Source organism: Podarcis filfolensis (assembly GCF_964270895.1).
Source record: "Podarcis filfolensis genome assembly, chromosome: 14".
Classification (NCBI taxonomy): Eukaryota; Metazoa; Chordata; class Lepidosauria; order Squamata; family Lacertidae; genus Podarcis; species Podarcis filfolensis.
In genome coordinates, this window is record NC_139616.1 from 19662072 (window position 1) to 19674131 (window position 12060).

General features: G+C 45.3%; 1 protein-coding gene across 15 annotated transcripts in view; it reads right to left on the reverse strand.

Annotated features, from left to right (window-relative positions):
* The window catches only part of AKAP13 (A-kinase anchoring protein 13), a 252720-nt gene that overhangs the window by 105517 nt on the left and 135143 nt on the right, over nt 1-12060 (reverse strand). For all 15 annotated transcript variants that reach the window (XM_083586086.1, XM_083586079.1, XM_083586080.1 and 12 more), the window contains one exon: nt 9806-9882. In XM_083586086.1, the coding sequence (XP_083442212.1) occupies nt 9806-9882 (77 nt within the window). The remainder of the gene's footprint in view (nt 1-9805; nt 9883-12060) is intronic.

A 12060-nucleotide genomic window follows, 5' to 3' on the forward strand; every position in this document is an offset into this window, starting at 1 on the left:
TTTTCCAAAATATAATCCGCCCCCCCCCCACAAGGTCTGAGGGACAGTGGACCGGCCCCCTGCTGAAAAAGTTTGCTGACCCCGTTACAGTGCGCCTACCTGGCAGCTGCACTTGGAAGCTGAGCTTTTGCTGAAAAGCTCACCTGGTCTTGCAGGTTCTCTCTTGCAAAGTGTATTCTTTGGCGATACCAAAGAAAATTACCTTCAAGGCTGCATGCAGACTTTTAACGTCTTGCCCTCACTTCTGCCAAAAACCTGTACACAGGCCTAACGTTTGAGAGACTCAATTGAGGCATCCAGGAAATTGACCTTGTCATGTGTTATAAGAATGAAGCAGATCCACCCCCATAGTGAGTGTTTGTGTTCAAAACAAGTACCTGGATATGTGGATGGTAACCATACAAAAAGGACCAGAATTTTACATTAGATCTTCGGGAGTCGGCATGGTGTGTAGTGACTAGGACCTGGGGAACCAAGGTTCAAGTCCCCACTCAGCCTCTTAGTCTAACCTACCTCACAGGGCTGTTGTGAGGGAAGAATCATGTACACCAGGTCTGTCCAACACGTCGATCGCGATCTACTGGTCGATTGCGGGGCGCCCCTGGTCAATCGCGTGATCCTGAGCGATCTACACACACACCCCCAAAAAAATATGCTGCACAGCACTCAACGTCTGTGAGAGACGCTGTGGCTTTGGAGTGCGCAGGCTTCCCACTGCCAAAAAAGGTCCCCTGCTGGCCCTCACTCAGCTGTAGGGCAGCCAGCAAGGCACGTGATCTCCCCCCAAAAAGCTCAACAAATTTGGGCAGATCATTGCCATTTTTTTAATAGTGAGAGTAGATCGCAGTCTCTTGGGAGCTGGACATGCCTGGTGTACACCATATTGAGGTCCTCGGGAGAAAAAGCTGGGATACAAATGCAAAAAAACAAAAACAAATAAATGTTGGGGACTATGCTGGCTGGGGTTGATGGGAGTTGTAGTCCACAACATCTGAGAGGACACCACATTGGCTAAGTAGGACAATATGAAGAGGTGGACGACCACCACACTTCCTCATTTTCAACCTATTTCATTGCTTTTAAGGAGCACCTTTTCCCCTATAAACCTGCTAGGACACCGCAATAGGCATCTGATATCCTCTGTGCCCCACTAAGTATTGGGGGCGCTGGCCAGAGAACAGGCCTTCTTTGCAATAGCCTGTCCCCAGAATACTCTCCCCAGGTACACCAAGTTCCAACTTCACTATCATTTCGGCATCAGGTGAAAGTGTTGTTGTTTTTTTCCTGGGCAGCTTTAATGGCATTGTTACAGCTATGCAATCCAGGCATAAGCATGGGTGGTTTCTTTAACAATTGTTATTACGCAGCTATTTTGTATTGTTTCAAAGTTTTCCTGGCGTTTTATTGTCTTCTACATACAATAGAGACAAAGGAGTTCTCTACACAAGAAGCTGCCTTATACCGAGTCAGACCACTGGTCCATCTAGTTCAATATTGCCTACACTGACTGGCAGCAGCTTCCCAGGGTTCCAGGCATGGGACACTCCAAGCCCTACCTGGAGATGTTGGGGATAGAACCCAGGTCCTTCTGCAGGAAAAGCAGGTGGTCTACCACTGAGCTATGGTTCTTTCCCTAAAACAAGTCTAATAAATCAAAATCAAATCACTTCCCTCGAACTGAAACTTCCAGACAGTCCTCATGCACAAAGAGCACGTTGCAGGATTTTAATCAAGGCAATGAATGATTGCTCTCATACTCAATGAATTTTGTTTGGGGAGGGGAGGGAATCGTAGACCTCAGCAACACATTTCAGATACAGCCCAGTGTACCTTTCGCTTCTCCATTTGGAACTCTCTATAAACATGCCTAAGGAGCCAGGACTTCAAAGCTGCTTGCTGGAGTAATCCGAAAACAAATAGTTTATCCTGAGATCTGCTGGGCTCAGGCGCAGCGTTTGCAGTGAACATGACCTTTGCACAGTTCAGTCACAAAGCAAATTGAGCTGGGTATTTACCAGCGGTGAGATTTGCTTCATTCAGAAATTAACTACGCTCAAGAAAACAGACAGGGGATTCTAAAAGGACAAAGCCATCAGCTGTTCCAATGCCTACACGTCCTCACGAGCGGCCTTCGCTGCCCTATGGCAGACCCCAGTCAGAAAGAGGATGCTGGTGGGTGTGAGAGAGGCAATGACTGGACTGATGCACTGCTCTACAGGCTATGTCATGCTTCCTGGAACAAACAAATCTAGCAGATACAGCCCAGTCGGTACAGCGCCTGAGCTTCTCTCATCAGGAACCACAAAGTGGAACAACACTAGATGTAATCATTTAGAGCACTGGGTTGCTGCACTCCACATTTGCCCCAGGGTCAACCCGATACTGATCCCATTAGAACACAAGGAAAAGACCTTCTGGATCAAACCAAAGGCCCATCTAGTCCAGTACCGTATTTTTTGCTCTTTCCCTCCTAACTTTTTCCCTCCTAAAAAGTAAGGGGAAATGTGTGTGCATCTTATGGAGTGAATACAGGCTGCGCAGCTATCCCAGAAGCCAGAACAGCAAGAGGAACTGCTGCTTTCACTGCGCAGCGATCCCTCTTGCTGTTCTGGCTTCTGAGATTCAGAATATTTTTTTTCTTGTTTTCCTCCTCCAAAAACTAGGTGCGTCTTGTGGTCTGGTGCGTCTTATAGAGCAAAAAATACAGTATTCTGTTTTCACAGTGGCTAAAGGGATGCCTAATGGAAGCCAAGCTCCAGCAGGAAACTCACATCCAATGCATTTATAAGATGAAAGGTTCTTTCTAGGGTAAAATGTCACAGCAACCTTCATTCTGAACATGTGCATCTCTCCCTGACCAGCTCCAAGGAGACTGAAGGACAGGGATGCAGGACAGAAACATCCTCCTCGTCATCATCAATAAGTTTATTGTACTAGCCAAAGGTAAAGACTATTTCAGAACAGTTTGCTGAACTACAAACCATAATAAAAACATACGCCAAAAATATAAAACAAACCTCAGTAACAGGAAGAAAGAGAAGTCAGAAAAAGCACTGCCAAGCTCAAACCTAGCTCAGCTTCCAGTTAAACCTCTGTTTTTCCATATCAGCTTATAGCAATGTTATAATCATTTTTGCAGCCAGTGCATAAAGCACCATGTTATATGTCACAAAGCTATTAGGATCACTCGAAACGGAACCATTTTTGCCACAGTACGCCTACTTCCATGCATTAGCAAAGGTTTCAAAAATCCAGATCCCTGTAGATGGGGCAAATTAACAAATAATGGATAATGTCTTCCACCTGTGGCTGGTCACAAATACAAAATCTGCCACCCGGATGGGACATTATTGTAGCAGCCATCCAAGACTGCAGTAAGCATCACTTGAAACCACATCTCATTAAAAGCATTTAAAGAGACAGGCATGAGTTTAGTCAAATAACAGGTTCCAGCTTCTGCCAACTTAGCATTTTGAAAGCATACCAGTGCAAGTAGATAAATAGGTACGGCTGTGGCAGGAAGGTAAACGGTCTTTCCATGTGCTCTGGCACTCGTCACAGTCCTCTGTGCACCAGTAGCAATTTAGTCATGCTGGCCACATGACCCAGAAAGCTGTCTGTGGACAAACTCCAGCTCCCCCGGCCTGAAGCAAGAAGAGCGTCACACCCCATAATCGCCTTTGACTGAACTAAACCATTCAGGGGTCCTTAACCTTTTACCTTTTTAAAAACGCACTGTTTAAAGAAATGGTATCATGGAGGGAAATTGGAGTTCCAGATAGGAAAATGGGAAACTGCCTTATACAGAGTCAGCCCATTGATCCACGTAGCTGAGTATTGTCTACACCACTGGTCTGATTTAAGGTGGGTTGCAACAGGCGCACTACCATCATGCAGATGTATGCTAAAAGAAATGGCTCCCCAAATGCATGTTTGGATTAAAAGTGTGTCCAGGGTCTGAAAAGGTTGGTGGTACCTTGACGGCTCTTACAGTCAGTGTTTCAGACCAGATTCCCTCCCAGCACCTCGGTTAACGAACTTAATCCGTTCCAGAAGTCCATTCTTAAACCGAAAAAGTTCTTAAACTGAGGTGCACTTTCCCTAATGAGGCCTCCCACCACCGGTGCCCTTCCACTGTTTGGATTCCGTTCTCAGACCAAGGTAAAGTTCGCAAACCGGGATACTACTTCCGGTTTTGCGGAGTTCGTAAACCAAATCGTTCGTAAACAGGACTGTTCTTAAACCAAGGTACCACTGTAAATAGGTAACACTGCAGCAGGAAGGTAAACAGCATTTCCACGCGCTCTGGTTTCCGTCACGGTGTTCCACTGCACCAGAAGCGGTTTAGCCAAAGGGTGGAAGGGAGAGAAAGTTCCAACAAAAGAGGAGTGGCAGATAAAACTACTTGAGTATATAGAACTTGGAAAGATGACAGAAATAATCAGGAATCAACCAAATCAAAAGTTTAAAAAAGAGTGGGAGTGTTATAGAGTGTACTTTAAAAAAAAACATTGTTCCCAAGTAACATCTTTGATGCGCTCTGATTAATTTTCGCAGAATATATGACAGACAGATAATGTATTACATATAATACTGGTGAACTGTAAGATGATAAAGGATGCAGTTAAAAAAGGAAGAAAGGACCCGAGGTGAGGTGGACAGAAGTCACATTCAAACAGTAGAAGGTTAATTATTAGTGATTTATTGTATCGGCAGCTTTTGATGTTGAATCTTACTATCATGTTCTGGTATTTCTTGTGGGGGTTTTTTACTGTTGTTGTTTTTGTTTGGTTGTTTGCATCCCCACCCCTCTTTTTTATTTTATTTTTTATTTTTAACAATGAACAGAGTAGTTGTAACACTTAATAAAATCAATAAAGAGCATTTACAAAAAAAGAGAGAAGTGATTTAGTCATGCTGGCCACATGACCTGGAAAGCTGTCTACGGACAAACGCCGGCTCCCTCAGCCTGAAAGCAAGATGAGCTCCGCAACCCCATAGACATCTTTGACTGGACTTAACCATCCAGGGGTCCTTTACCTTTTTTTTACCTTAGATGAACCGAAGATCTGACTCAGCCCTTTCTTCAGATCCATGAGGACTAGAATCATACTTTATTTTTACGGCAAGGGCCACAGTTCAGTGGTAGAGTATCTGCTTTGCATAAAGAGGCTTCCAGGTTCAATTCCCTGCATCTCCAGGTAGAGCCTGGAACTCTGGAAAGCCACTGCTCATCTAGGTAGATAATAGTGAGCTAGATGGACCAATGGTCTGACTCAATATAAAGCAGTTTATTATGTTAACACCTGCACACAGAAATTAATGGGAGGTATATACTGGTGACTACTCATTTGGGATTTATTGCGAACCTAAATGTGTCGGAGGGTTACACAGAGTTCTGAAGATTTTAAGCGGCTGTTGGCTTTTCTTAAAAAAAAAAAATATTCCATCAAACTTAGCAACAGGAAACTGTGGTCACCAATCCAGCCGCAAACTTTCCATTTGCCTTGGCACTCCCAATCCTATACCAGAACAGCCAGATTCTGGAGATGGGGAAGAGAGGGAGGCAGGCAGACAAACAAACAGAGAGAGGCAGGAAATGATTGGTGCAAGCTCATTTTCCCCCTGCAGGGGAACAAAAGAGAAGAGCAAAATAGAAGCTCCAACTTGTGTCGCATAATGATGACACTTGTTTTCAAAAGGGTTGCTGCTTTATCCCTTTTCAACTGCCGCAAAAAAATGAGAGAGAAGAGGGTATTTTGATGCCAACTTGTAAGAGGCACCAAGTGTCTTCTAATAAGAGGCAGGTTTGCTCATAAGATGGAACATGAAACAAAATACAGGGTGTATTCTTGTGGCGCTCTCTTTGACAGATGGCCTTTCTGCGCAAAGCAAACGCCCAAGGATTAGTCACAGAAATTATCTATAATAAGATGTGTAGAGCAAGTCAGCAGCAGCACCTTTTAACTTTCTGGTGGCCCAGCTCACTTATTATTTATTTAAAATGTTTTAACCTTGCTCTCCAGCTGGAAAGAAAAAGAAAAGAAAAGCAGCAGCTCCCCATCAGTAATGAAACTATCCTTTCCTTCAGGCTTGCAATATAAAAGACACAACACAAAAGGAAAAGGGAATGGGAGGGAGGAGGAAAAACGTACGTGCAGGGGTGGCACATCCCATTTCACCCTGGCAGCGCCCCCGTGCTACCTACTCCAACTCCACTGGCGCAAAAATCTTGCACTCTCTGTAAATTCCCATGAGATCTCGCTATAAATTGACACCAGCTTGTCTGCTGGTGGGGGGCAGAAGGGCACCCGTGGGGGCACTGGCTTGGGAGCTTCTGGAACCCACTGGGGCAGCTTCACCCCACCTCATGGGTGGGATATGCTTGCAGACCCTAGTTATTTGTTTTAAAATCTCCTGTTAGTTATTCTTTCCTGCCTGATGGATGGAACCAGGTTGGGCTCCCCTTTGCCATGATGTTTTTCCTGGGAGGCAGAGGAAGCAGGTCAGAGTGTGCTGCCCTTCATCTGGAAGCTGGGAGCTGAATGTTCTTCTGGGCAAGAGAAGCTTTCCTTCTCTAGCTGATAAATAGGACCAGGCTGCTCTCCCTCTTGCCACAGCAGTTATTTCAACAAAGTCTATGCATCCCATTGGGGGAAAAGAAAGCTGATTAGCTTGATGACCAACCTAAAGCAAGTGCCTAGGAGATCAAGCTACGAGTCAGCAAGACCCTGGTTTGAATTTCACCACAGCCACAAAGTCAACTGGTGGCCTGAATCTCCGCTCCTGTCTCTGGGTTGTATCCAATACTATGCCTACTCTGAGTAGAACACACAACAATTTTAAGTTCAATAGCTTCAACAGGTCTACACAGTTGGAAGAGCATGAGACTCTTGATCTCAAGGTTGTGGGTTCGAGCCCCACGTTGGGCAAAAGATTCTGCATTGCAGGCGGTTGGACTAGATGACCCTCATAGCCCCTTCCAACTCTATGACTCTATGCAAGCCTTTCCTTCCCCTACCCCACAATTTTCAACATGGAGATAATAATAACCTAACTTGCACAGGATTAGAACAATATAATATATGCAGAAGGCTTTGAATACTCTGAAATGCTATACAGCAGAGATGTCCAACTTACAAGAGACTGTGATCTACTCCCACTATTAAAAAACTGGCGGTGATCTAAAGTTGGATTGACTAAAGTTGTGAGCTTTTTTTTTTTTTTTCAGGGAGCCAAAGAGCTCTTTTAAGGGAGTCAAAATTATTGAGATTTTTTTTGGGGGGGAGGATCTCACGATCAACCGTGATCTACCACGGAGACGGAGATACAGACACACACACACACACCCATGTGATCGACCAGTAGATCACAATCAACCTGTTGGACATCCCTGCTGTATTGGACTCTAACTCTAACCACAGTTTAGTGTGAATATGCAGGTTTCCAGAGTCATCTGCGCCTCTTGATCTGCCAGGGGAAAGGACACTGTGGCAGTGATTGGGCAACCCAGAATGGACAATAAGAGAGGGGTGATAATCTCATTCCTCAAGTCTTTATAAAGAGTGCAAGCCAGAAGGGCACTGCCCCACTGATTTGGTACTGCCATCTCCACAGGGACATAAGCGGTTTTTGTGTGCAATCTGTAGGAATTGTCGCTCAAGTACAGCCAAGGGCAATATATTCAACCTTGCGAGGGTAAAAGCGCGTCTATATTTTGGGTTTGCTAGGTTATGCAGTTGGGTGAGCTTTTTTTTAGGAAGCCAAAGTTGTTCAGCTTTGGGGGGGGGGGTTGATCTCACGATCAACCACGATCTACCATGGATCCTCCGCAAACGACCAGTAGATGCGATTGACCTGTTGGACACCACTGCTATATCAGACTCTGACTCTAACCACAGTTTAGTGTGAATATGCAGGTTTCCAGAGAGAAGACTGCAGCTGCTACTGGTCCCTACTTGTAGCATATAAGCCATGGTTAGGCCTAGCATGTCATCCAAACACAGGCTTTGCAGCTTCTCTTGCTCCAGAGCTGTAAGCATAGTCCACAGTTCATGGTTGGTCTGCAGACAGGGCAACCAGGTAAGCAAAGGCTGTTGTAGGCACACACTCTGCGGAGCACTTTCAAAGCAGCCCAACATTCCCAAACGGTGCACATATGAATAAAGTATGAGACTTAGAACTCACCCCAGAATGCTCTGCAACATGTACAGAGATCCACGGTGGATTAGTCAATCTGAAAACCACCACTGCACAAGAACAGCTTCAAAAGTAGGCTTAAACATCACAAGAAAGCAAATCTTTACACAGTTGTGGCAACTGTTTGCTGGCATCAACAGCAATACGCCAGATGCTGTATACCAAACTAAGATGACAAAACCGGAGTCTATCTCTACAGCAGAACCACACACAAGACAACGGCGACAGCTGGTAAATTTTGCAAGCTGTTTTTCTGAAGCAAGTAACCTTACAGAATGAGATCTTATGCTTTGTTGGGAGTGCAAGTCCTCCAAGGGACCCCAAGTTATCTCAAGTTGCTCACACCAGGTCTTCAGATAAAAGCACACAGGCATAAAGAGTCGAAAGAATTTACTGAAACAGAACTGAGCTCTCCTTGTCACTTTGCAAGCATTGAATGTGGTTTCAGGAGGGTGGGGTGGGAACTCAGCATAAAGAGCACAGCCTCCTTACGCAGGCAACACATATGCCCCATACATGCAACTCACTAGTCCCAGGTATGTGATGCAGCAACTCAAGTTGACACTAAACAGCTCTGTGTTCAATCAATGCTTAGACAGGAAACCCCATTTATTTAACGCATTTCAAAAAGTCTGATACCTAAGGTGGAGCTACAAGTCTACGTACCCTTAACAAACTACAGATCCCAAGATTTGGGGGTGGGGAGAGAGAGAGAATGTGCTTTACATGTGTGGTGTGCAAGAAAAGACTCAGTTCACTTTAATGCAAGAGGGCAGGTTGTAAATAAGCTATTTTTCACCGAGCAAAGAGCTGACTAGATAATAAAAGTGCATCCTCTGAATCAAGTGATATATGGATGGAAAAGGGGGCAGATTCAGCTGTTAGTTGCTGGTCACTGGCATACACAAAACAACTCAGTGGAGGAGGAGGACCAAAAACCAAGGAAGCCTGTTCAGAAAAGACCAGAACAGTCATCCCTTGACTGTCAGTCTAGCTTTCCAAGCTACTCTGGACCAGGGCAGTTTCTTTCATCTAGCATATGTCAATGAATCACCCCAAGGCAAGCAGGCATGCAATGACAACTCCATTCTTGGAGCAGGACAGGAAAGATCAACCCGCAAACTGACTGGGCATAATCCGCAGGAATTTTTCCAGAGCGGGAGACTGAGAAGGCTAATGTATCACCAAAAAAATGAGATTTAGAGCCTGTACATTTTGCTTCATATCTCAGGTTCTACAAATGCTAGAAACTTATTATTTTCTCCTTTTCTAAGAAAGCAGAGAATCTGGGAATTATTGTGCACAGAGGGTGCTTGTGGTCACCCAAGACAGCAGGCGGGCGGGCAGATGGGTGGGGGAAGAGAGACAGATCACAGCAGCAAACCAACTGGCCCAAACTATATTCCTTCCACCATGAGACCAAAAGATCTCCCAGAAACAAAACATCAACTTCAGAAACAATGGTGTTTTCCACAAAAGGGAGAGAAGAAAACTCGAGGTCGGCTTCCTCGTAACAAGGGGAAGGGATAGAAGGAAAATGGCCATTTAGGACACAGAGATTTACTTTCAGACATGATTGAAACAGGGGATATACACAAGAACTCACCATTCCTTCGGAAGCCGAGCTCTCAGCGAGATGCCTCAAGAAACCCACCTCTTCTTCGGTCTTCATCTGTACAGCCTCTGCAGTGACAGAAGGAGAACAGTCATGGGGCTTTTCAACAAACTTCCCTTCTCGCACCACCAGTACTGCTGATACAACTTTGCTCACCCAAATACATTCTCAGTCACTCAGCAAGCTCTTCCCACCAACTCCCCCCACCCCACCACATCTGCTTTCCACACAGCTGGTTTGTTTTATGTCATTTCTTAAAAACAGCTTGATTTTACAGTAACTCGAAAAGGACAGCACAGTGTGTTGAGAAGCTTCAGGACAAAGATAATACCGGGATGTGAATTTGGAGAGCAGGCAACAAACAGCTCATTGGTAGAGCACACTTGCTTCACAAGCCGAATGCCCCAGATTCAATCACTGCCATCTCCAGTTTCACAGGATGGGGTGGAATCTGATGAGAAAGACATCTCCCAAACAGAGTAGGGAACACAAGGCTACCTGGGCCAATGGTCTGACTCAGTATAAGGCAGTTTGTGCGCTCATGTGACAACAGCTTAGAGGCATGCACCCAGGGGTGTTTTGTACATTTGATGAGAACTTTTTTCGGCTGCTACTATGACCCACATTGTACTGGCCTGCTGGGCTAGCAACCTTGCAGAGCTGGCTTAGCAACAAGTGATGGGCTGGCTGTTGGGACCATCCTGGGATTGGGTGCCTTCTTCAGGCTGCATTCCCTCCCAGACAAACTTCCACTTGTCACACATCAGTGGTGGGCAGGGTCAGGATGAAGCGTGGGCAGAGCAACTAATGTACACATATTCAAACACCCTCTCTGCTTAATAGGTTATTGTATTTTAGTGTTCTGTTGGAAGCCGCCCAGAGTGGCTGGGGAAACCCAGCCAGATGGGCAGGGTATAATAAATTATCATCATCATCATCATCTCTGTATCCTCCCATACAGACAAGCAAGAAGCCCTTTCAGAATTGAAGGACACATTTCAGCCAGGCAGAGACACTTAGGATTTGATGCAGGGCCAGCGAGGGCTGTGACCTGGGGAGAGTTCCAAGGACAAGACAGACAGGGCTGGAGGGCCACATTTGGCACCCCGGGGCCCAAAGTGCCTCACCCCTGCTTTAACAGACATTCAAGAAGGAACACACATACAGAAACTGTTCCTTCAGGTTGTCTAAACAGTGACAGACTGAAGAGATCGAATGCGAGGAAATAAATCAAAATTTGGTCTGACATCTAGCAATGTCAAAATTTTAATGCTGGATTCAAATTATTTAACACACACATCTAGCAATCTGGGGAGCCATCTTACAAGCCTGCATAAAGGTACCCTACCACTACGACTAGGAGTTTTATCAGGCAACAGCATCCCCCCAAGGCCGGCATAATTTGTGAGAGAGGCACTTCTGGTAACACAGCTCAACATTTTGACAACTTAGCAACAGTTGTAGAAAGATCCAGAGAAATAATGTTGCATTGTTGTTGTTTGGTTGCGAAGCCCCTCTCCTCTCACACAACAAAAGGAGCTGCCAGAAGAGGATTTCATGTTTGTTTTTGTGGCGTAGCGGTTACTTCTCCACAGACTCAAAAGAAGTGCAACTTATGACTTGGCAAGCAAGAACAAGTTCAGCTCCAGCAGCTCAGAACAAGCATTCAAAGCATCCTTGGCCACCAAAATTTTTATACACACACATACAGACACACAGACACACACACACACACACACACACACACACAGTGGTACCTTGGTTTATGAACTTCATCCGTTCCAGAAGTCCGTTCTTAAACCAAAGCATTCTTAAACCAAGGCGTGCTTTCCCATAGCAGCGGGGGACTCAATTTACAAATGGAACACACTCAACAGGAAGCGGAACATGTTCTGCTTCCAAGGCAAAGTTCACAAACCAAAACACCTACTTCCGGGTTTGCAGCGTTCTTCATCCAAGTTGTTCACAAACTAAGCTGTTCTTAAACCAAAGTACCACTGTATATATAAAGTCGTGGTGATTTGGACATTTCAGCAAATTTTGCAACAGAACCTTGGAGATAGAAAAGGGGAAAGAAAAACCACCACTTCACCTCTCCAATGAGAGTTAGAAAAGGTTAGAGAAAGGGATCAGGGGCTCAAGGGCAACCTCTGGCCGCTACAGATGTTGTTGCACTCCAGCTCCCAATAGCCCTCAGTCGCCATGGCCAATAGTCAGGAATGATTGGCGCTGTGGTATACCAAACA